The 26,379-nt window shown below is 47.9% G+C and overlaps 3 protein-coding genes across 3 annotated transcripts; 2 read left to right on the plus strand and 1 right to left on the minus strand.

Moving 5' to 3' along the window:
* Positions 1 to 4,394: 4,394 nt before the first annotated feature.
* On the plus strand, positions 4,395 to 7,184 carry LOC139750651 (uncharacterized). The gene is made up of 3 exons (XM_071665330.1): positions 4,395 to 4,827; positions 5,987 to 6,021; positions 6,507 to 7,184. Exons 1-3 carry the CDS (start codon positions 4,806 to 4,808, stop codon positions 6,969 to 6,971), a joined length of 522 nt encoding a protein of 173 aa, XP_071521431.1. The 5' UTR covers positions 4,395 to 4,805; the 3' UTR covers positions 6,972 to 7,184.
* Positions 7,185 to 11,091: 3,907 nt separating this feature from the next.
* Positions 11,092 to 15,157, plus strand: LOC139750652 (uncharacterized). Its single transcript, XM_071665331.1, has 3 exons — positions 11,092 to 11,147; positions 12,304 to 12,329; positions 14,058 to 15,157. Exons 1-3 carry the CDS (start codon positions 11,114 to 11,116, stop codon positions 14,712 to 14,714), a joined length of 717 nt encoding a protein of 238 aa, XP_071521432.1. The 5' UTR covers positions 11,092 to 11,113; the 3' UTR covers positions 14,715 to 15,157.
* Positions 15,158 to 21,604: 6,447 nt separating this feature from the next.
* Positions 21,605 to 25,866, minus strand: LOC139750779 (uncharacterized). Its single transcript, XM_071665511.1, has 3 exons — positions 25,504 to 25,866; positions 24,453 to 24,952; positions 21,605 to 24,086 (listed from the first exon to the last, which is right to left on the minus strand). Exons 1-3 carry the CDS (start codon positions 25,535 to 25,537, stop codon positions 21,699 to 21,701), a joined length of 2,922 nt encoding a protein of 973 aa, XP_071521612.1. The 5' UTR covers positions 25,538 to 25,866; the 3' UTR covers positions 21,605 to 21,698.
* Between the last annotated feature and the right edge of the window lie 513 nt (positions 25,867 to 26,379).

The raw sequence follows: 26,379 nt of genomic DNA on the forward strand, positions 1-26,379 counted from the left end.
TAGCACTGCAGGCCTCCAGCATGGCCTCCTCCCTCCTGCATTAGCACTATAGGCCTCCAGCATCGCCGCCTTCTTCCTGCAGTAGCACAACAAAGCCCCGACATCGCCTCTTCCTCCTGCAGTAGCTGTACGGGCCCTCGGCAACAATTCATCCTTTTGGCAGCGTTAAACAATGCTTCATCCCGCGTGCAGGTGCAATATGGGAACACAGACAACGCCTCAGCCCTCCCGCAGCAAAACACTCCCGCCTCACCTCCCTCCCTGCTCTTGCACTATCACCAGCTCCTCTCCCAGTCCCACCTCATATCCGTCCATGTTAATATGAAGTTACTGTTATGTTATATGTGTTTCTGTATCCTTTTCTCATTTCTTATATCCCTAAGAAAAAGCCTCACAGGTTTCGTCACCGCACCTAAAGAAGGACAAAGAGCTGCTAAAGAAAGTGCACAGAAAAACAACAAAGATGGTACCAAATTCTAAAATTTCGAGGGATGAGTTACTTACCGAGAAAGACTAGAAGCCTTGAACTTGTCCAGTATGGAAGAGAGAGATAGTGAGGGTGACCTGATCACAACCTTTGTTTTTAAACCAGATTCGTGACGTATATAATAAACAGTTCTTCGGAAGATGAGGAAAATAGCAACTGCAAGGCATAACATCAAATCAGACAACTTAAGAAAACAAATGCAAAGAAGTATTTTATGATATGTGGTAGATGCATGTAATAAAATGAATAAGGAATAGTAACTGCAGACAGCATAACAGTTTAAAAATTGTATGACAGAGAGAAGATTCAAGAATGCGGCCCCATAATTGAAAAACTGCCTCCTTAGCACTACACATAGCTAATTGCACACACACACACACACACACACACACACACACACACACTGCGGAACTAATATTGTAGATTTGATCAGCTACAAATACGTTGTCTTGGCTAAGAGGCTTATTATTGGTGAAACTATGTTTAACGAAAATGACATATCAATATATCGCATTGTATCTACATGCACTTGGGCTTGGCCACCTGCCGATATATATCTTTTTAGGAGGTGCCTGAATACTCAGACCTACCCAGGTACAAATTTACGCACTAAAACAATTCTATAAAAAAGAAAAATAGAAATATTTCAAAAATACCTTTCTGATACACCTATCTTTACCCTCAGAAATGTGTATTGATACATCTGCCCTTGTGAAGATTTTTCTTGGCTAAAAAGAGTCCTCAGAGTTACGTTTGATCAAAATGTCAGGCATTAAGAACAATATTTAAGACTATGGTATCATCAGCAATCTCTAAATCCAATCTTTCGCTCAAGTTAAGCATCGTTATTCATACCGCCTTCTTCAGTCGGCCTTGAACTTAGCTTGGACCATTCTGAGAATGAAGTCAAAGGCCGTCTTCACTCGCTACACCCTCATCTTCGTCACATTCTCGACACCGTTGGTCACTGATCTGACCCCTATAGGCCTTTCACTTGACCCATAAGGGTTATGTCAGAAGCCATCCTAACTACACACCAATCTTTACTAGGCCCTCATCTTCCAGGACATCTCTTAACAATGTGATGGGACAATTCCCCCCTTTAGGCACTCCCTTCTCCCCAAGGACTCAAGAGCAAAAACCCATTTTCGCCTCAAGAAACTAGTCCCTTTAAGGCTCTCCTTGGTATAATGATGGAAATTGTCAATATTCCATGTGAGATTCCTTTATCATGATCATATATCTCCAAGTGCATAAGTGGGCCTCTCTGAAATTTTGCCCCAGTAGTGAAAATTCCTTAAAAGATGCTCTGTCACCTTTATCATATTCTTGAAATATGTTGCCATCGACTTAAACTGAAATGACACCCATAAAAAAAAAAAAAAACATTCATTACATATATGCTAAATAAGCCCCGCCTACTACTTTTATACAGAGGCTTATGATTGGTTGGAGAGACGTTATGTGATAATGTCAGATTACTGCTCTTTGCATATTTAATAATTTATACTCTTTTCAAGGTAACGAAAGTCATATGGGTACAAAAACCATACTAGTTATTTAGCTTTACTAGAAATAACAGAATTGTTTTAATTATTTGTGAAATGAATAGCAAAGGTTGAAAAAACTTTAGCGACATCTCTGCAAAGGGGTCACTGGGAGAACCTATTTTTTCTCCATCTTCATTGATCATTGTACAATATGCTACATTCAAGATGTTGATTATCTTATTATTGTTATGTAAAGCTGAACAACCTAGCATAGTATCTGTACCTATATGACGGTCGGTGATAACTGAGAAATAGCATAAATCATTAAATATACAAGGAGTTTAATATTTGACGCATCAGCACCTGACGTAGTCTCTACAACCAATGATAAACCTCTGTGCAGAAGTAGGTGGGGCTTATTTGACGTTTCTCATGTGAACCCAGTCGATCTACAGGAACTAGGCGTTCATAGTGGTGGCCAGGGTGTTGGGGAGACCAGTTAAAGCAACACAAAAAGCCAGCAGTACTGTGCCGTTTGTCATATACTCTACACAGGCTTCGGTCGCGTTTCTTTTTTCCATTTACACATCGTCTGCCGGCACTCAATCTACAAGCTCACACCCTCTCCAACACTCGATTAACACATTTCAGTCTCCTCTAGTCTTTTCTTAAGATTTTTTTTTCGAATAGGGGGGAAAAGTCAAGACAGTGGAGTCGAAAGACCTTATGGAGTTGAATTGAAATTACGGTACCACCAGTGTAGGAGGGCTAGGTGGTTTCCATCTAGCAGGGGATGTCCACCGTGTGCCTCCCCTCCGTAACGCTATCTTGGCTCCAGAATCTAGCGAGGCTTATTTACTGACTGACTTTCAATGGGACAGGTATTCCTTCGAGGATATATATATATATATATATATATATATATATATATATATATATATATATATATATATATATATATATATATATATTGACCAAACAACTGGACATCACTCGACAACCATGAGGGTAAGAAATATTCTCAAAACGGTCCGATTATTGTTAATTGTTCGTCCGAGAATGTCAGTGCTGCTATAGAAGACTCATGAGAGTATCAGTAAGTTATGCATAAAAATGCATGAGAGGTTCAGGGTAGAGACAGACGGAAAGAGGAAAAATAGATTTATGTTTTGTTAAATAAACCGCTGGACAACACTTGCAACTCGCTGATGACAGCAATGCTGCACTTCAGTAATGAACAGCTTTTTCCACGAGATTGTAGAGCAGCACACATTAAGAGAGTGTAATTCTGAAGTGGACATTGCAAACGGGAAACTAAATGAGGCGCTAAAGTTAACGAAAGTGACTTTGTATGTCTGACAGTTTTATGATTTACAATGTGTCCATAGCCCGAAAAAAAGGGAACCCCTCCATTAGGTTTTACATCATCAGACATTCTGTTCGTTTTCAGACTGTAAACCTCAGGTGCCCTTAACTGTAGTATGTCTTTATATAACGATAAATTCCTGTGCAATAAGTAAAATTCTACTGTTCTTCAACCTTGCAAGACTGACGAAAAGGGACAAAACTAGTTTCCATTTATACCGGTTGACACATACACGTATAGAGAACCCACTTGCCCACCAGTGATTCTGGTACTCATCCCTGGTGTTGGCCCTCAGCTCTCCAGATGACCTACAGGCGCCACTAACCATCCTGGTGTTGGCCCTCAGCTCTCCAGATGACATACAGGCGTCACCAACCATCCTGGTGTTGGCCCTCAGCTCACCAGATGACCTACAGGCGTCACTAACCATCCTGGTGTTGGCCCTCAGTTCTCCAGATGACCTGCAGGCGTCACTAACCATCCTAGTGTTGGCCCTCAGCTCACCAGATGACCTACAGGCGTCACTAACCATCCTGGTGTTGGCCCTCAGCTCACCAGATGACCTATAGGCGTCTCTAACCATCCTAGTGTTGGCCCTCAGCTCACCAGATGACCTACAGGCGTCACTAACCATCCTGGTGTTGGCCCTCAGCTCTCCAGATGACCTACAGGCGCCACTAACCATTCTGCCATTGACCCTCTTTGCTCTTTTGATCGACAACTTAGTGGTTGGTCAACTCCTCCCCAAAATGACCATATAATTTACCAATCCGTTACAGATAATTACAGTATAATTACCTTGGTCATCTGCAGCATCTGGAGTTTTCTACGTACGGCTTAGAACAATTACATCATATGTATTTCAACCCTATTGTCCCGGGTAGGGTCTTAAATAATCTTCATTGATATTTATTTTTTATGACGTGAATTCGTCGCTACTGGAAAGACACAAGTAGCGAAAGAGCATGTGATTGTGTCGAAGGCAGAGCGACAAACCCCAGCGGAATAAACCAGTCATGTGGCACTTTCGTCTGGTGCAGTGTGGCCAACAAAGCACTCACTGACTCAGTTCTCGTCACTATTGACTGCCCGTTGTTTGTCTTAGTCACCCCCTCAATCGGGGATACGTAAACGTCTTCTGTGGCCCCACTGTCGGCTGGTAAATATTCAACTACTAAACTTCACGTAATTTGTCGGCTGATCATCCCTCCATTATGCAAATTCTCATTGCAGAGGCTTACTTTAATGTCAGTCATCAGTGGCTCAGTAGGAATCAGAGAAACAGAGAAAAGAGATACAAAAGAATACCAGAAAACAAAGCCGTAGCTACTAGCACTGAATCGACCATTCTTAAGTGTTGTGTAATAATTTGGTCAGGCATTGTTAAGTTTCCCGTTAAAACCAGGGGGGTCGGGTACGTTGTCACTAGTTGTCGAGGCTGACAGCACCAGCGAACACCAGCATGAGGCCAGCTCTTCTCCTTGGTAAGTCTTGTGTGTCATACGCCAAAGGTGTTGGTCACCTCTCTGAGCCTCCCAGAATCATGAGCTTATTTACGGTTTCCCCTTCAGTAGATATTCCTTCCAAGGGCCACTCCGTCATATTTGCCAAATTTCTTTCTATCATACAGGATTTCCTATTGTTCACTGTGACCTGATGAACCCTCCTATGACCTGGTGACCCCGGACATTATGGCAGGGCCTCAGGTATAGCAATGGCCTAGTTTGGTCACTAAGTCCTGAGGTGGCACGGGTTATAGCAGGTCTTCAGATAGTGTAGGATGTGCCAGGTCCCTGAGCGATTAATGTTCCTTGGCAACCAGGGGTCAAAATAAGGTCATAACAGGTCCCCAAACAATGTAAGGTTCATATCAGGTCCCATGACAGTGCTAGTTACCATACCAGGTCTCCAGAGAGTACAGGTCATCCTACCAGGTCTACCTACAGTCGGTGCAGGTCATTCATTACGAGGCGGCGCAAGTCATTTGCAGGTCAGACCTACTCTCACTTCTCGTCTCCGACACGTACCCCAACGTCATATCTCGAGGTAGGGGGGACCAGTATGTTGTAAGACGTATGAGGCATGTCAGAAGAGAAGGGAAGGCCAGTAGGGGGAGGCGACCTGTGGGGTGTTACAGAAGGTCGTGTCACCTGTGGTAGGTGTCTGCCGTATCACTGGTAAGTCTATCACACGTTATTCTTAATAAGACTTGCTGTATCTGCCACCTCATTCCTCACCAACATCTCCAGCATTTCCCACCTAATCCCTCACCAATATCTCCAACATTTCCCACCTCATCCCTCACCAACATCAACATTACCCACCTCATCCCACACCAACATCCCCTAACATTTCTCACTTCATCCCTCACCAACATCCCCTAACATTTCTCACTTCATCCCTCACCAACATCCCGTAAAATTTCTCACTTCCTCCCTCACCAATATCCCGTAAAATTTCTCACTTCATCCCTCACCAATATCCCCTAACATTTCCCACTTCATCCCTCACCAATATCCCCTAACATTTCCCACTTCATCCTTCACCAAAATCCCCAACACCCCACGTTACGCCTCACCAACATCCCCCAACACTCCCCACGTAATGGCTCACCACTAATGTAGTGTTCTGTCTATCCTACAGTTCTGGTGGTGACGGGCGCGTGCTCAGCGGGGAGGGTAAGTACAACGCCTCACCATACAATACCTGAGCCACAGGAATGTACGAGTCATGAATGAAGACAATAAAGACACTGGTGATATGAATAAAAACAGTAAAGACACTAGTGACGTGAATAAAGACACCAATAACATGAATGAATATAGTAAAGACACTAATAACATAAATAAACACAGTAAAGACACCAGTAACATAAATAAACACAGTAAAGACACCAGTAACATAAATAAACACAGTAAAGACACCAGTAACATGAATGATTACAGTAAAGACGCCAGAGACATGTATAAACACAGTAAAGGCACCAGTAACATAAATAAACATAGTAAAGACACCAGTAACATGAATAAAGGCAAGACACCAGTAGCATGAATAAAGACAATAAGGACACCAGTAACATGAATAAAGACAAGACACAAGTAACATGAATAAAGACACCATAGCTCCTAACACCCGTAACGAGCGTCACACTCCCGCCCAACAGGTTCGCCGTGGTTACTCCGGCGGCAGTTACGGCGGCAGCTACGGCGGTGGCTACTCCGGTGGCTATGGCGGAGGCTCGGGCGGCGTGAACGTGCTACTGGCCGGCAACGGAGGCTACGGATACGGCAGCGCCGGGCCCAGGTCCCACGTGCTGAACGCCGGGGGTGGCCTCCCCTTCCATCCCTCCACCTACGGGGCGCAGCAGAGGTGGTACTACAACGCCGCCCTGTACGCCGGCGACCCTTACGCGGCCAAGGCCATCGGCGGAGGCAACTACGCCATCCGGAGGGCCGACGCGGAGGCCGCCAGCGCCGCCCATGGCGTGATCGCCCAAGCCAACGACCCGAACATCGCCAACAGCGTCCTGTACCTGACACACCACGCCCAGACCGCCGCCCTCAACGCCGCCGCCCACCACGGCGCGGCCTACGTGGCCAAGACGGCCCGGGTGCACAGCTACCACTAACACCTGGCCGCTCCTACCACACCCACATCCTCCACACCCCTCCCTCAACACCTGAGCCACTTCCCTCCCTCAACACCTGCCAAGCGTCAGGTGTTGGTGCGGGTGTGGTGTTACCGGCGTGGCCTCCGCCATGCTGCTCCTCCACCCTCGCCCTCGATGGCTCCCACTCAACTCCTTCGTCACAATTAAAATAATTAAGGCGATACACGAGAGTTTCCTTCGTCCTGTTCATGCTTAGACTCACTGTCTGGCTTCTTTCGCGCCAGTCTTCACCTGTTCCTCTTGCTCCACACGTCAACAGATGGGGAACCAGATATTTGTACAGTGTCTCCCGGTGGAAGCTGTTGTAGCCGTAAGGTGAACGAGAACTAGAGTTTTGAGTTGAAATGATAAGTTCCTCCTGCCCATGATGGTGTCTCCCTCCCCATGATGAGGGGTGGCTGTCTTCCTCCCCACGATGAGGTGCGGCTGTCTTCCTCCCCATGATAAAATGTAGCCCTGTCTTCCTCCCCATGATGAAGTGCAGCTCTCTTCCTCCCCACGATGAAATGTAGCCCTGTCTTCCTCCCCATGATGAAGTGCAGTTGCCTTCCTCCCCATGATAAAATGTAGCCCTGTCTTCCTCCCTATCATAAATTGTAGCCCTGTCTTCCTCCCCATGATGAGATCTGGCCCTTTCTTCCTCCTAATGATAAGGTGTGGCCGTCTTCCTCCCCATGACGTGATCCATGATGAGGTCTGGCCCTTTCTTCCTCCTAATGGTATGGTATGGCCATCTTCCTCCTCATGATGAGGTAAAGCTGTCTTTCACTCCATGATGAGCTGTATCCGTCTCCCACCCCGTGATGAGACGCAGCTCTGTCTTCCTCCCTAAGATGAGGTGTGGCCTTCTTCCTCCCCATGATGATATATGGTTCCGTGTTCCTCCCCATGATGATATATGGTTCCGTGTTCCTCCCCATGATGATATATGGTTCCGTGTTCCTCCCCATGATGATATATGGTTCCGTGTTCCTCCCCATGATGATATATGGTTCCGTGTTCCTCCCCATGATGATATATGGTTCCGTGTTCCTCCCCATGATGATATATGGTTCCGTGTTCCTCCCCATGATGATATATGGTTCCGTGTTCCTCCCCATGATGATATATGGTTCCGTGTTCCTCCCCATGATGATATATGGTTCCGTGTTCCTCCCCATGATGATATATGGTTCCGTGTTCCTCCCCATGATGATATATGGTTCCGTGTTCCTCCCCATGATGATATATGGTTCCGTGTTCCTCCCCATGATGATATATGGTTCCGTGTTCCTCCCCATGATGATATATGGTTCCGTGTTCCTCCCCATGATGATATATGGTTCCGTGTTCCTCCCCATGATGATATATGGTTCCGTGTTCCTCCCCATGATGATATATGGTTCCGTGTTCCTCCCCATGATGATATATGGTTCCGTGTTCCTCCCCATGATGATATATGGTTCCGTGTTCCTCCCCATGATGAGGGGCGGCATTGCCTTCCTCTCCATGATGAAGTGCAGCTCCATCTCCCCCACGCCACCTCCCCTCATGATGATATGTAGCCCTGTGTACCTACCCATAGAGAGATGACTTGTCTCCCTTCCCAAAATGTGGCCCTGTGTTCCTCCCCATGGCAAAGTGTGGCCCTGCGTTCCTCCACGTGGCAAGGTGTGGCCCTGTGTTCCTCCACATGACAAGATGTGGCCCTGTGTTCCTCTACATGGCAAGGTGTAGCCCTGTGTTCCTCCACATGGCAAGGTGTGGCCCTGTGTTCCTCCACATGGCAAGGTGTGGCCCTGTGTTCCTCCACGTGGCAAGGTGTGGCCCTGTGTTCCTTCACATGGCAAGGTGTGGCCCTGTGTTCCTCCACATGGCAAGGTGTTCCTCCACATGGCAAGGCGTGGCCCTATGTTCCCCCAACGCACAAAAACACTCGTCAGAACTGGTTGATATTGTGTGACCCCGTAAATGCTTCACGGTCCCTTTGATATACACTGAAATCACGTTGGAATTCTCGAACGAAATGAATCCATCATGTTTTACATGAGAAACAACACATCCAGCTCCACGTAACGTTAAGGTAAAGGAATGTCTGCGGTGAAGCAGACGACCCATTGCAGAGCGCTAGGCTGCTGCTCTTACCCTGAGCATCCTGTCATGTTGTTACAATTTGTGTCTTATAAGGTTAAACGCTCGGCAGGAACCATTCTTTGCCTCGAATCATCTCACTGTTCATATGAACAGATGTTACAGAATGTGATTTTCTTAGTAACATGTTCAGCCCAGGGTTGGGAACAGATGTAGATCCAGCTGGGGTTCGTTGTGTCACATGTGGTTCAGCTGGGGTTCGTTGTGTCACCTGTGGGTCCAGCTGGGGTTCGTTGTATCACATGTGGATCCAGCTGGGGTTCGTTGTGTCATGTGTGGACCCAGCTGGGGTTTGTTGTGTCACCTGTGGATCCAGCTGGGGTTCATTGTATCACATGTGGATCCAGCTGAGGTTCGTTGTGCCACATGTTCTGTCACACACGTGGCTTGACTTGAGTCTCAGTGCGTCTCACATGTTTATTTGAGCCTTATCCACATGTGCTTAATCGTGAGGTTTATTGATTCGCTCCCGCTTCGTATCTATATATGTGTCTCTACATATGTGACATACAGTACGACTCATGATGATTCACTGTATCTGACATCTTCAGTCCGGAGTGGCGAAGCACATTTGGTTCATTCAGGGTTCATATCTACAGATCTAACTCAGTTCATAGGTTCACTCAAGTCTCGTGTGTTCAGTGCTGCATCGGAGGGTTGATTGGCTGGCTACTCTGGCATCTATGTCTTTCGATGACCAGGACCATCGAGGCCGCCAACCACAAACAATAACCATTAGTCGAAATATCCTAAACACATCCTTCAGGTGTTCAGGATAATCCTAATGACACACACACACACACACACACACACACACACACACACTGCATATATGGACCTACACTATCATTCCCACACATCTGACTCAGGGTTCAGTCTTTCACGTGTTTAGTTCCAAATTAATTCCCACATACCTGGCTCAACTCAGAGCTTCGTCCGTGTCGCAAGTCCAGTTCCCAAGATGTGACCAGTCCACACATCTGTCCCTCAGTCTAACATAAATCTTGATGGCTGTCTACACATATGACTTGACGTAAGATTAATTGTTTTACGTTTTCAGTTCCCGCTCCTACGGAACATTAGGCTCCAATTGTTCCCTTTGTGTGTGTGATCTGTACACTAGCAAATCATTCCCACGTCTGTGGTTCAACCCCATGGTTCATTCTCTCTAAAATGTTCAGTTTAGTGTTCTGAGTACACATCTGGCCCACTGTATCGTGTGTCCACAGGTACAGTGAACCAGAGGGTACCTTAGTGTACCGTGTGTCCACAGGTACAGTGAACCAGAGGGTACCTCTGTGTACCGTGTGTCCACAGGTACAGTGAACCAGAGGGTACCTCTGCGTACCGTGTGTCCACAGGTACAGTGAACCAGAGGGAACCTCAGTGTACCATGTGGCCACAGGTACAGTGAATCAGAGGGTACTTCAGTGTACCATGTGGCCACAGGTACAGTGAACCAGAGGGTACCTCAGTGTACCATGTGGCCACAGGTACAGCGAACCAGAGGGTACCTCAGTGTACCATGTGGCCACAGGTACAGTGAATCAGAGGGTACTTCAGTGTACCATGTGGCCACAGGTACAGTGAACCAGAGGGTACCTCAGTGTACCATGTGGCCACAGGTACAGTGAACCAGAGGGTACCTCTGTGTACCGTGTGTCCACAGGTACAGTGAACCAGAGGGAACCTCAGTGTACCATGTGGCCACAGGTACAGTGAACCAGAGGGTACCTCAGTGTACCATGTGGCCACAGGTACAGTGAACCAGAGGGTACCTCTGTGTACCGTGTGTCCACAGGTACAGTGAACCAGAGGGAACCTCAGTGTACCATGTGGCCACAGGTACAGTGAACCAGAGGGTACCTCAGTGTACCATGTGGCCACAGGTACTACGCCAGCCAGGCTGTCTATATAACAGCCGGGCGGGGCGGCAGGAGCCGCAGTGTTTACCATCACACCAGAGAAGGATGGAGTTCCTCCCCGCCTGTGTCCTGCTGGCCGGTACGCCCTCACACACACACACTACCGCTCCTCCCCCTCATCTCTCTCTCTCTCTCTCTCTCTCTCTCTCTCTCTCTCTCTCTCTCTCTCTCTCTCTCTCTCTCTCTCTCTCTCTCTCTCTCTCCTCACCTCTCTCTCTCTCTTTCTCTCCTTCCCATCTCCTCTCAACCCCTTCATCCTTCCCCCACGTCCCCTTACCTCTCCCACCACCCAACGTCCTCTCACCCCCCAACCATTTCCCCCCTCACCTCTTCCTCCACCCCACGTCCCCTCACCTCTCCACGTCTCCCCCTCCCCTCGTCCTCTTACCCCTCACCACTTCCCCTCACTTCTCCATGTCTCCTCCTCCCCATGTCCTATTACCCCCGTCCCTCTTTCCACGTTCACCCCTGCCTCCTAAACCTCTCCCCAATCTTATATCGCCCCAGGATCCTTCCCCACACCCCCTCGCTCCTCCCCACGCCCTATATCCTTCCACACGTCCCCTCACTCTTCCCCACGCCCCTTGACCTCTCCCCATGTCTACATGTTGCTTGCTAGGGTGACAGTACCGGGGGTCATCGTCCGTGTACCTTGCTTGGGTCAGTGTCAGTGTACCTTGCTAGGATCAGTCTGTGTACCTTGGTGGGGTCAGTGTCTGTGTACCTTGGTGGTACCTGTGTAGTTTGATGGGGTCCGTGTCTGTGTCCTTTGCTAGGGTTCATTGTCTTTGTACCTTGCTAGGATCAGTCTGTGTACCTTGCTAGGGTCAGTGTGTGTACCTTGCTAGGATCAGTCTGTGTACTTTGCTAGGATTCATTGTCTTTTTTTGTACGTTGCTAGGATCAGTCTGTGTGCCTTACTAGGGTCATTGTCTTTGTACCTTGCTAGGATCAGTCTGTGTGCCTTACTAGGGTCATTGTCTTTGTACCTTGCTAGGATCAGTCTGTGTACCTTGCTAGGGTCAGTGTGTGTACCTTGCTAGGATCAGTCAGTGTACCTTGCTAGGGTCAGTGTGTGTACCTTGCTAGGATCAGTCTGTGTACCTTGCTAGGGATATTTAGTGTATAAGACACGCTATCAAAAGTTGCCAGTCTGTAGGCTGGTAACGAGGGAGGAGAACAATAGTGGGGCATTTGACACACAACGGCTGTTAACCCTGCATCATTGTTTACAGTGGCAACGATGACTTCAGCTGTGAGGGTGAGTACTTCAGCTGTGAGGGTGAGTACCTCAGCTGTGAGGGTGAGTACTTCAGCTATGAGGGTGGGTACCTCAGCTGTGAGGGTGAGTACTTAAGCTGTACGGGTGAGTACTTCACCTGTAAGGGTGGGTACTGCAGCTGTGAGGGTGAGTACTTCAGCTGTGAGGGTGAGTACTTCAGCTGTGAGGCTAAGTCCTTCAGCTGTGAGGGTAAGTACTTTAGCTGAGGGTAAGTACTTCAGCTGTGAGGGTGAGTACCTCAGCTGTGAGGGTGAGTACTTCAGCTGTGAGGGTGAGTACTTCAGCTGTGAGGCTAAGTCCTTCAGCTGTGAGGGTAAGTACTTTAGCTGTGAGGGTAAGTACTTCAGCTGTGAGGGTGAGTACCTCAGCTGTGAGGGTGAGTACTTCAGCTGTGAGGGTGAGTACTTCAGCTGGGGGTGGGTACCTCAGCTGTGAGGGTGAGTACTTCAGCTGTGAGGGTGAGTACTTCAGCTGTGAGGGTGAGTACCTCAGCTGTAAGGGTGAGTACTCAAGCTGTAAGGGTGAGTGCTTCAGCTGTGAGGGTGAGTACTGCAGCTGTGAGGGTGAGTACTTCAGCTGTGAGGGGGGGTACCTCAGCTGTGAGGGTGAGTACCTCAGCTGCGAGGGTAAGTCCTTCAGCTGTGAGGGTAAGTCCTTCAGCTGTGAGGGTAAGTCCTTCAGCTGTGAGGGTAAGTCCTTCAGCTGTGAGGGTAAGTCCTTCAGCTGTGAGGGTAAGTCCTTCAGCTGTGAGGGTGAGTACTTCTACAGCTGGCGAGCGTTAACCGCTAACATAACACGCCAGTAATGTGTTATCCACCTGCCACAGAACATGTAGGTGACACAGTGTTACTAGAGTCCTCACAAGACCACCCGTGTTTGGTTGGCTTAGGTCGCTAACTCACACGGTGTGTCTGTGTCAGCGTCACTCCCAAGGTTAAGACGTAACTTGAACCCGCCAAGTCTAGTCGGTAGCTCCCTCCCTCACCTTCCTGAAGGACACAGCTCAGGTTAGACCTTTATATAGGAAAAGTGACACTCACGTGCATCTGTGTGTATGATTCCTACGTGTGTGTTATGTGGAGATGGCTTACACTGGTTTCTCCCCGTCTCTCTCAACCTACCAAGTAAATCTTGTCTTAGTTTTATATATTCTCACACACATACACACTACTAACTTAATAAAGCAGCCCCTATTAATGGACCAGCCTAAAGGGGAGGATGAACAGCTAGGTCAGCCGTGAGGCACCTGTCTGGTCTAGAATTCGAACCAGGGCCCGACAGACTAGCAGGAAGCAACGCTATAACCACTGTACTACTATGTGTGTGTGATATTTGCCATTTGCTCTTTATTGACACTAAGTGTGGCCCTATCTTTTGAACATTTCCTGTCATACAACTTCTCAAATGTCTGTATGTTGTCTACATTAACCATTGATTCTATTTCATTCCATTTCATTCTATTTCATTCGTCCACCATTCATACCATAACAGTATTTCCTAACATATTTTTATCTTTAGCAAGTTTCCTGCCTCAATGCATAATCAACGTTGCAGATATACAGGAAGTTTCAAATACAGAGTAAATTCTATGGTTTACATAAACATTGTGCATTTTGCGATGGTAAGTGAATCTTTTCTGGACATACAAAATCATCAGAAACTTAGAGTTTGCGTGTGTATATTATACGGTTAGGCTCTATGTTTCAGGTGAGGCGAGGCTTCTATGGCGGGTACGGTGGCGGTGGCGGCTCATACGTGGCGGTGGGCGGGTTCAGTCACGGTCCCTCGTCCTCACACATCGCTAACCAGGCGGCCTTCCACGCTACAGCCGCAGCCGCTGGTCTGAGCGGCGCTGCGCACGCGGCCGCCTCCCAAGCTGCCGTGGGCGCGGCGCAAGTGGCCTCTGGCGCCGCCAACATAGCCGCCAGCGCCCTCTCCGCCCACTACGCCCAGGCAGCTCAGCTGAGCCGGGCGCTAGGGGCGGCGCAGGCCGACGCCTTCAGGCAGGGTAGTGAGGCGGCGGCCGCCGCTGCTGCTGCCCAGTCCGCTTACGCCAGGAAAGTGTGGGCGTCCAACCGCGCCAGCCCTTACTACGGAGGGGGTTACGGCGGCCATGGTGAGTTCACGAACGCTCGACGCGACTTTCAAGCAGCCTCGTCCGGCGCCGCGGCGCAGGCAGCCCAGGCGCACTACGCTCAGCAGCTAGCCAACTCTCTCTCCCTGCAGAGCTCCTTGGTCAACCAGCGGTTGCACTCCAGCGCAGCCGCCTCTGCCCAGGCCACCGCCAGCGCCACTAAGGCCATCGCGAAGGCTAAGGGCGCCAGCCTTGGCTATGGTGGCTACGGCGGCGCCTACCACGGGTAGGAGTGACGGCGCACCTGGAGGAGCCTCCATGACATCAACACTGGAAATGTGATACATAACAGGAAGTATCCCTGATACACTACAGTATCTGAGGGACATAACATACAGATAACCTGATACAGATAATACAGTTAACTTGATACCTCACTGTAACTCTGATCCATAACATACAATAAACTTAGTACATCATAGTAAGCCTGATACAACACATACAGTAAGCCTGATACATTACATACAATAAGCCTAATACGTTACATACAGTAAGCCTGATACATCACATACAGTAAGCCTGATACATTACATACAGTAAATCTAATACATTAGAGAAAGTGATACATGAGTACTGTAACATACATCATTTTGACAGGTCATCCTGGTAACAGGCTCACATGAACAATGTTTCCCGGGTCCAGTCCCTCCACCAGACCTCACCAATAAATATACAAAAAAAAAAAAGAATTGTGATTTCATTACCAAATGTGAGAATCTGTTGCTGGTGCAGGTGCGACACACGTCACCAGCCAGTCACTACTGGTGCAAGTTGGACACACGTCACCAGCCAGTCACTACTGGTGCAAGTGTGACACATGTCACCAGCCAGTCACTACTGGTGCAGGTGTGACACATGTCACCAGTCAGTCACTACTGGTGCAGGTGTGACACCTCACCTACTAGTCACGACTGTTTTTGACCTTATACAAGATGTAGATTTTTTTTAAACATTTCCTTATCTCTTGTACGTAAACGCAGATTAAATCTTTACCAGCAGAGTTTATCTTCTCTACACTCAAGGTGTAGGTAGCTCTGGCGACAGGTTGGGTATAAACTGTGTCCCTCCCCCACACAGATTCCTTAAACTTATTCCCTGCCAGATGATCATATTCAAGACCAGGCCTTTTTTTCTTCACTATGAACCATCAACATTCCTTAGCATTTCCTCGGGTCGAATTTCATGAACCACTTTCCAGATCGACTTTGGACTTTGTCTTGGTCCCTTTTGTAAATTAATGCAATCCTCATTATTCATTTCCTTTATGACCTTGGCATCATCCACAAACATATTCAGGTATGAGGGCCAACTTTTCTGGCAAGTTATTTACACAGACCAAGAAGAGCAATGGGCCTATGACTGAAACCTGCGTCACGTCAATGGTGACCTCAATCCATTCCTTAAAGCTTCTCTGATATATGACGTTCCCCGCCCCACAGGGTGAATCCCTGTCATCATACACACTTGTCCTGACTCTTAGGCCGGGTCGCGTTCCTCCACAGGATGGAGATCACAACACTTTATTACCAGTGGTGTGACAGTAGATTTACGACGAAGTGAAATCAACACAAGTAGATCCATCAATTATAATGTCCTGCAAGAATCAATTACATATTTTGTCTTTTGGTCTTTGATAATTTGTCCGCCGTTCCCCACGTCATCGAAGTAGCACAGGGAGCAGACGAAGGAAGACTGCACTGGCTCACATCCATTCTCTAGCTGTCATGGGCAATGCACCGAAACTACATGCCCCCCCCCCCTATATAAAACCAGGCCCCACAGATCTTTCCATGGTTTATCCCAGACGCTTCACATGCCATGATTCAGCCCACTGGCAGCAAGTGTATCACATCATTCCAATTCACTCTACCCCGTGCACGCCTTTCATCCTCCTGTATATTCAGATCCCAAGCACCTAAAATATTCACCACTCCTTCCCTCCATCTCCAATTTGGCCTTTCCCTTTTCCATGCTCCTTCCATTTCTGACACATATATCCTCTTTGTCAACCTTTCCCCGCCCATTCTCTCCATATGTACAAACCAATTCAGCACACCCTCTTCAGCTCTCACCACAGAGGTCAGTCATATCATGGTGTGGTGGGAGCAACGTGCTAGCTAGGCTGAGGTTAGTGGTAGCCGTAAGTGTGGATGTTGGTCCTCACTCTGGCCCTGGTAGAGGCAGCAGTGTCCCAGGCCGAGTCACCCTGAGTGCCGTGCAGATCCTAATTGGCCAGGGTCTGCTGCCCGGGGAGGGCGTGGGCCGCTGCTGCCTGCGCCTGCCATACCATGATAGTCAAAAGACGAGTACTCAGCGACCGCGGCGGCCAGGGTTTCAGCAGTGACTCAGGCTGTTCCGCGGGCGCCGCCGGCCTCTGCCTCCTGCAGCGCCTCCACCACGCGTCGTGCTGATTTTCTGCGACACACGTTTCTGCCGCTAGAGTTGCGCCCCCTCGGCCAGGGCCCCTGCCCGCGCACCCTGCATGGACAAGGCTATCCGAGCGGCCTGGGTAAACTGGGCGTATGCTGCATCATTGACGACATCCGCCGTACATATTGCTTGTTGTGCGATATGAAAAGCCAAGCGCTTCTTCGGCAGCGTAGGCGTAGGCAACGCAGCCAAAGACTGCGCTGCTACCGCTACTCTGTTGGCGATGTCGTTAGCAGAAAATCTTCCACCGTAACCCGTGTGTCCATTGCCGGGTTGATGGGATAACCTCCGCCGCCCTGGTCGAAGACGTAGCCACGGGGCACACAGCGGAGGCTGGAGCGGGTGTCTGCAGTGACACATTAGGCAAGTGGTAACAATGTAAAACTAAAGCCATGAAGGACGTCAGAACAACAAATGTCTATGTCCAGAACACGGGAATTTTGCTTGAGGAAACCCACAAAGGAGGAGATGTAGATCATTGCGCAGAGATCAGGAGAGGTTGAGGAAATGGCTAACTTAAGTGAGACCGTCACCAAGAGAGAACAATAAGACAGGTGGATACTGCATAGTGACTCCCACGCGCGAGTTGAGCAACCACTGACCCAACCAGTCTGGCCCCTCTATATGGTACCCATCGTCGGTCGAGTGCGTTACTCACCCTTACACCCATCCTCCATACACTTATTCCTACACGCGCCCCCTTCAACCATTCCTACATCCACCCCTACACCCATTGCAACACCCAACCCTGGGGCCGCCTTTACACCCACCCCATCCAGGTACATGACACCGGCCACAAGGATGTCCACCGTCATGCAACAGCGAACCGACGCGGAAACTATCAACATCGAAAGAAAACTTTCTGTTTTTTTTCGCCGCAGATCCTTTTGATGGAGGATCGGTGAGTGTGGCTGGAAGCCAGCCTCACACTCCACATTGTTCGCTCCAGTTTCCACTCTCTGCCTCGGTACAAAGGTAAGGTGGCAGGAGGGCTGATGCTGCCTCAGTAAAGAGTCTGGCCAGTTTTAGGGCAATAGAATGGACCCATGGAACAATAGCCCGACCACTTTCACTCCTGTTCACTGTAAGAGCAAACTTACAGTAGTCTACCATTTGAATTTCCCTACGGCGTACCAGCCCTCACTTCTCGTGGAAAAGTAAATGAAAGGATAAAGCTGTTACCTTCCAGTGGTCTGGGGATCAGGGCTTCGACTATCTCTGGTGGCCACCAGTGATCCCACAGACAGATAAACGAACAGTCCTAAAGCTACCATCGTGAGTGTCATAAACAATCCAAAAACAAATGCACAGCTAAGCTAGCAAATAGCTTAGTTTTCTCTTGGTTATGTATATGTCAGTTACTATATAACCAACGTTTAACTTCATCACGTAATGTTCAAATAATCATCACTAAACGCCCTATCTATAAACCATAAAATCTACTCTGTAAAACTTCCTATATACGTCACTCTGTGAAGACGTTCCACACTCAAGTGCTTATCCGAAGCATAGAAATAACCAGCCCTACCTTGACTTTAAGCTCTTCATGAACTAATTACAATTATGACCTCCCAATTCTATAATATCTCAACCGTGTATTTCTAGCCAATTGGCAGCCTAAATCTATTAAATCGTTCACCAGCATTGCCCAGGGGTGGTGCCCCAGAGGTATTAACTCTTTGGCCCTGCCCTGACAGTCTTAGCATCATAATTATCTATCGTTACAGCAAAGAAATTTCTTACTACATGAACAGCCCATTCTTGTGTACTGGCATATACAGAATGTGATATAAACTAATACCTATAGTCCTATACATGTAGACTGGAGAATATGAGTACCTGCTCTACAGTTTTTTGTGTGTTTACAGTACTCTCTGTTCAACAGACATGACTGATTTTCGTTAGTTATGTTGACTGCATTGCTACAGCTATTGATATACAATTGGTATGTACTAGTATTGCCAGCATATATAATTAAGACTGTTGATTTATTTCCACTTTTTCATTGAAGTTGCAATGACAAATTGGTATCTCGTGAAAATAGTCACTCCTCAAGATTGATTTTCACACATTCAGTTGTATCTAACTCAACTGCTGAACCCTTTAGTATGTGTTTTTGTGGTAACTATACTAATGGAGAATTAAGAAGGGGTGCCAGAAAATAAGCATAAATGGCATTACGAAAAATGGTTGAAAACCACTACGCTCTGCCTCCTGCAACACGCCGGAAAAAAAATAAGGTATTAAATGGATGGAGAAATGTCTTGAAAAAGGCCATTCCATCTCCGCCTTTACTACTACTACTACTACTACTACTACTAATAATAATAATAATAATAATGATAATAATGATAATAATAATGTTAGGCCACAACACTATTTCGTTCCCCTAAACTGACTAAAATTTCCGCTTTATCCCTCAACTTCACGTGAGAAATTCATTTAGCGACATGTTAAGCACAGCGGCAAACGGAAGGGAATACCACTCTGGCCTCTACTTTTCTGTGCCTTTAACTCAACATACGAAGGCGCCATTCATCATACATGATTCAGAGTATATAGAACACGAAAAATGTTTGAAAAGAACTATCATAGCTAAAGAAAATGCTTTGCTTACCCGAACTCTGTAATGGTTATCATTGGCAGTATCTAAACGAAATACGGAGGCTATAAGGAAGTAACATGTAGAACGAAAGCTTAACGTAATAACTGGTTACAAGTCATAGTCACGTAAAACGTAAAATTGAACAAATAGAATGTTCCTCCCTTTTGAATGCCTCTGGCCTTACCCCGACACAAGGCTGCTTCATAAAAATCCTTAAATATATACTTATCAAAACGTCTTTAAGTACAAAATACATCATCATAGGAAGTCATGCAATCAGCTACAATAGTATGCTAATAATATTATACCTGCAGGTTGAAACCTAAATTCCATGAGCCGTTACTATCATCTCGTTCAAACTGTCCACTTGACTGATTTGCTCTTTATGTGACTGCCAGACGTATGAAGGTTGGACGTTATGTTTACAGTTTTGAAATTAAAATTCTAATCATCGATAAATGAAGAGGAGTGGTATCAACAGCAATATGTTCCACATTATACTTTATTCAATAAACGCCCCACTGTCATTTTGATTATTGTCATAACTTGGTGAATAATACGGGTCGCTGGAAATTACGTTGGATACACTCCTTTGTTACTTTCTAAGTACGTTATCTGGAAAATATAATGTCGTTAGCATGTCTAGTATTTATGTAACGTTTTATGTTATTTTTGGACGAAATTCCAAGTTCCATATCTAAGGATTATAGGAGATAGAGAAAATGAACAAAGGCTAAGCTTGCAGATGTGATAATTTCAATTAGTTTATAAATGTTGAAGGAATTCCATGAATACCATCCAATATACATATGATTATAGTAGATCAGATTGAAATAACACAAGAACCGAATATTTGTGACAGAAGACATGGTTTTTGCTGAATTTCTGAGGACTTTATTGGATGGACTGCCATCGAAAATGGCAGTAGGTTGGAACTTGGACTGCCAAACTACCCAAAGCCATGTTCTCTGCCTCCCACCACACCCCCAATCAAAGGTAGTGTGTCAGGCGTTATTTGTGCATTTCTAAGCTGCTATTCCTATGTATTTTTTTTTTGCACCAATGTATTTTTTTTTTTTCAATCTATGCAAAGGAGGATAACACGAGAGGGGTTACCGCTATTAAGAGTTAAAAGGCATTCTGGCTGGCTGTCCGTTACTGGAACTTTCCACATGAAAAAGTAAACGCGGTAACACTAGCGCTTGTGTGTTAACAGAGCACCAGCCACCAGGGAAGTACAACCCTCCTGCCTTATGAGTTTTGAACTGATGCCCAGAACTATCTTTATATCCTCCGTGTCAGTAGGGTGTAGACAGCAGCAGCAGTTCTACAGTACTCTCCTGACTCAGAAGTGTTGATGCCCGGAACCATTTTACATCCTTCGTGGCAGTGTACAGACGGTATGTCTGATAGATCTCATTATGTTGTATTAGCTGCGTCACCTGTGGCTAGACGAATGATCTATCCAGAGAACCTAGAATGGGAAGATTAAGGCTTGGATATTTCTTCCCAAGACTGACTAGAAGCTGTAACAATAAAACTAAAGCTTGGATATCCGTACCCATGGCCAGTAGCAATCGTCACGTCACAAGAAATGAAACGGTGCAGATCGTTACAATACTGAATATTCCATCTCCTATATACTGTAACTGAGATGAGAAATGTAAAGCATCTTCATTTAAGCAACAATCCATGTTTTTACAGACAGCCTCGTCAGCAGGAACCTGCAGCTATATGAACAAAATTGATGTGTGTAATGTTGTGGTGTCTTCTTTCTGTCTCAGACTTAGGAACAAATGAATCAGTTCTTTCAGGGAAAGTTGGATAACAAACATCTGGGACATCTTGGAATCAGCTCTTGTGTCACAATACCAATTGCTCTTTAAACAAAAGTCTAACGCAGTTAATGTTCTTGTATAGTCGTGTTGACGCAGATCCCATGACCCTTCCTGATGACATTCCACCACCACTACCATAATAACCGCCTGCGTCTGAGCCAGGGCACAGAAATCGACTCCACTAACGCTCCATCACCGTGACTACGACGTCACCTACACGTCAATCCAGAGAAAAAACACATTTCATTTAGCTTTTATTTCTTTAGAAACGTTATAGTATACAGTCTTATAAAATACCCACAGGTATAGTCTCTTGCTTATAAATTATAGCCTAGTGAAGTTTACCTTCGGGTTGTGTCGCCTTCCGGAGCGAGTGGTACGGGCGGAGCCACACCCGTATTCCGGGCGGCTGGCGGGATCTCGGGCGGTAGGGCGGCAGCTAGTGGCCCAGGGGAGGAGATGCTGGGCGGAAGGGAAGCTAAGGGCGCCACCTGTGACGCTACCTTCCCTGGCTGAGCGTCACCCAGGCTACCTAAAGACGTCTTAAAAGCACCAAGACCCGCTCTTGATCCCCCAAGACCACCAGCCAGTCCGCTGCCAAGGAGACTACCCAACCCAGCGTCATGCGCATCGCCACCACTACCACCTAAACCCTTCAACAAACCACTACTTAAACCAATATCACCCAGACCACTCAGCCCACCTCCAAATCCGCTGAGACTTCCTAAACCACCCTGGCCATCTTGAGAACCAGTTAAACCACCTAACCCAATTCCAGATCGACTCAGACCATTACCAGGTCCACTCAGACCACCACTACTAGCTCCACTGGAACTACCCAGGCCATCCCCAGAGCCACTGGGACCTCCTCCCCTTAGACTCAATCTCGGGACGGAAAAACTACCATGGTTCCCTAAGCTGCCTAGATTCCCAAGGCCTCCCAGCCCAAGACCGGTGAATCCCGACAGGAAATCGAGACCCACCCCTTGCTTGTTGCCCGAGGTAGCCTGACCCCCTCCACTCGCTTGACCCGCACCAGACAAGAGACCGAGGTAGTTTAGCCCACCCAGTCTGCTAGGTTGCGGCTGCCCGAGCTGACTTGACTCGCCAGCAAAGCTACCTATTCCCTGACTAGAGCCAAAGCCCAAATTGCCTCCGGGATTACCAGGATTGGGCAGATCCCCCAGACCGAGCAAGCTGGAGAAGTCGGAGTTGTGGGCGTTTAGGCCAGTGGCAGCTGGGATGGCAGTAGCAGGGGCTTGGAATGTTCCCAGGGATGGCGGCTGTTGGGGACTGTTCTTACCGACGTAATCCAGTAAGTTATACTTTTTGAGGAAGGCGATCCCAGCAGGGCTGAGCCGTGGGTCCTGGGAGGCTGGAGGGGTCGTGGTGGGGGACAACACGACGTGACTCTTGAAGACTTGAGGTTTGGGCTCTGCCTTAGTGATGCCCACAGCCGCCGGTCTGGCAGTTGCAGGAAATGAGAAAAGTCTTGTGGATGGAGTTATTGCTGTGTTGATGGTCGACGGCGTTGCTAAAGGCACATCTACTTGAACGTGAGCTTTGGGAGTACTGGATGCTGGAATTATCTGTGCTGTAGATTTTAAACCAGTGGTCGCTGGAGCTGGAGGGATGAATGAAGTTACTGACACCGGGGATGTGGACGTGGTACCAGGGGCTAAAGTTGTGGACTTGGTTCTTGGATATGATGGGGGCGAGGCTGTAGGCACTGGAAGTGGAGGTTGCAGTGTCTCACGTCGAGACGAAGGCGTGAACGTTGGTGTTGGAGATGTGGGTGTAGTCCTCAATAATGGTAGTATGGATGTGGTGGTTGTTGGTGTTGGGGCAGTTGGTGATGTGGCCGAGGTCGTATCTTTCAGAGGTGTGTGCGTGGTCATCGACGTGGGTGGAAGCCGTGCGAGTGGCCGGGTATATCTTGGGCCCTCAGTATCTCCACTATGATCCATCCGAGAGTAGGAGGAAGAGTACCGACGATGGGCCTCTGTTGTGGCCGGGTCCTCACTGTTGGAGGAGGCACCGGTCACGTTCCTTACGGCACCCGCTCCTCTGACTCTTTCTCTCGCCAGTGTAAACAGTTGCCTGATACGGTGAAGCGAAGGTATGGTGCTGGGAGCTAGGGGTGGGTGACTGGTGCCAGACAACGGCTCTGGTGTAGTGGGCCCCGGCCCAGGCTTGGGGATCCACTGATCTGAACCAGTAGGGTGGCCCTTGAGTCCAACAGGGACTGAAGTAGTGACTTCAGAGTGGCCCTTGGGTCCAACAGGGACTGAAGTAGACACTTCAGAGTGGCCCTTGGGTCCTACAGGGGCTGAAGTCGTGACTTCAGAGTGGCCCTCGAGTCTAACAGGGACTGAAGTCGTGACTTCAGAGTGGCTTTTGGATGTAGCACGGCCTGAAGTTGTCGTGTTGACTCCAGAGTGGCCCCTGGGTCCAGCAGGGACGGAGGTAGTGACTCGACGCGAAGCTAACTCAAGACGCTGACCTGAAAATCGTGGTCGGACGTACCGAGGACGGGGTCGTGACCTTTCGGTTACCTGCTGCTGGCTGTGGCCTCGGCGACCCTCTCTGTTGCGGGAGGGCGGCCGGCGGTAGCGGCCTCGTAAGTGGCCGCCCACGTGAAAGGTAATAGGACGGACGGTGCGCGGCGAGTCAATACGACTGGAAAGCTGCCTCTGCCTGGAAAGCCGGGTAGACGTCAACACACGTCCCTAGAAAAAAAATAGAAAGTTAGTTTCTTAGCAGAGGTTCCGTAGTTCTACAAAGCTAATCCATGACCACTTCTATGCATAACTAGTACCCACAGTTACCCAATTCTTTGCTTTAACCTAAATCAATGTTAGCTTAATTGAACTTAATCCAACCTAGGATCTTTGACAAGTTCTGCTGGTGATCCCTGAGGCACCGTCAACACTCAAAGAGTCCCCGCGCTTGTCGCTGACCTCCTCAGACGTGGCCAAGCCCGAGATCAGTACCACTGAAGACATTTGGTCCCCCAGGATCAACAAGCCACACGGTCCACGAACCAACTGCCGTAGGAACTATAGTACTGACAGTCAATGAAGATACATCCTTACCTTACCAAGGTTAGAGAGCCGTCCACTGCTGTTAGCGTTCGCTTGTTTCTGCTGCTGTTGCTGTGCTCTTGTCTGCAGGTGTTGGGACAGCAAGCTGGTGTGTCGCTGCTGCTGCTGCTGCCGCCGTTGCGGTGGTTTTGCCTGGGACGGCCGCGACGACTGGCTACGGTGCGGAGCCAGCGGTGGCTCTTGCAGATCCCCAGACTGAAGTGCTGAGAGCTCTGGCTCTCGTTCTTCTTGTACGGATGGCTGCTGCTGGTCATCGTTGCCTCGTTTCTGGTACTGTACTGGCTGGGGTGTTGTGTGTTGGTCGGTAGCAGCATCTTGTGACACCACCGCCGCCAGAGGCACCTGACCAGGTCGAAACTGTAGCTGTGTTGTTAAGAGACTGGGTTGGGCCGTGGGCCTGCCATCTGGCTGCAGTAATGTCAGTGGCCCTGGCTCCTGCTGCGGCTGGGAGAGTGACGATGGCTCCTGGGCCGACACCCACACCACCACAACTAGAAAATTGGAAAAAAAGAAATGTTGTGATCGTCACACTTGGCTCACAGCCACGTCTCACACTAAAGAGAGGGACAAGTACTACACACGATACATGGCCCCCCACCCCGTGATTACCGGAAAGGCTTCAGAGAACTTAATATGAACCATGTAACTAGGGGGGGTCAGTCAGGATCCTCCTACCTCTCGAGTCTTAAAACGGGCGCCTGACTCTGTCCGAGGACGGTGACTTACCTCGTGCCGTCTGTAGAACTCCCCTGGACAGTTGAGCTGACATGGGTGCCTGTCAGGAGACCTGGGCTCCCCTAGCACAGAGTATATATATATACAGGTGACATCAACAGTGAGCCCTGACACATTTAATGTCGCAGATATGACACCTGGCAGTCTGTGAGCCCTGATACGTTTAATGTTGCAGATATGACACCTGGCAGAGTCAGTGAGCTCCGATATATCTAGTGTTCACAGAAATGACACCTGCCACCGTCAGACGATCGTATTTCATACTATAATCTTTCAAGTATATAGAGGAATATAATTCTCTACCAACCTGCCATAGTGACGAGAGTCCTGACCACCAGCATTTCTCTTTTTCTTAGCTTCTCTTGTTTCCGATATCAGTATTATGTTGACAAGACGCTCGTAAATGTATATTCAAGACAGTGTCATGCACATGTATAATAGAAGAGGACCCATGTTGAACATTACATTTAGTAGTTTGAATCTCAATGACTTAATATAAAAGATTTAGTGGGGATTGATAATTGTCATGTTTGGTGATTGGATGAATACAACACGAGATCGTTACTTTCACCAGAGTTACCCGCTGACTCCCTGAATGGCAGCTCCGCCCGTGGTTTTATAGCTTCCGACCAGGAGCGCGGCCACTTGGCTGTTGTTCGGGGTTGGGGGGGAGTAGGGGGAGTTACAGAAGCGACGCCAAAAACAGTCCAGAGGTGGAGAGGTGGGGGAGGGAAGGCCCGTAGGAGGAACAGCATATAACACTGAAATAAAAGTAAAAAAATCTCAATATTACAGCACATTTCCTTCATTATTTGAAAGTGAGGCATGTAAGGTATGGATTGTGTGATGGTGGGAGGGATGGGTGAACTATACCTGGCACAATTGCGATAGTGATGTTCTTGGTACTGAGGTGTGATAGTGATGGTGCTAGCGCTAATGGTGATAGTAGGAGTAGAAATTTTCATTATTTTCTCACCTGTTCCTTCAGGTGAGGCAAGGACTGCTGTCCCTCTGCAGGTGTTGGGTCAAGTTCCTGCTGCAGGAGTAGGCTGGTCATATCTGCTATCGACTATATGTTAACTTTTTGTGCACAGTCGGGCTTCAACTAGGCTTAGTCCCACATGTGAATCAAACAGGACAAATCTTACACTTCCATCTGGTTCTGGTTCCTTGAATATATACT

Source organism: Panulirus ornatus, chromosome 10 (genome assembly GCF_036320965.1).
Source record: "Panulirus ornatus isolate Po-2019 chromosome 10, ASM3632096v1, whole genome shotgun sequence".
Lineage (NCBI taxonomy): Eukaryota > Metazoa > Arthropoda > Malacostraca > Decapoda > Palinuridae > Panulirus > Panulirus ornatus.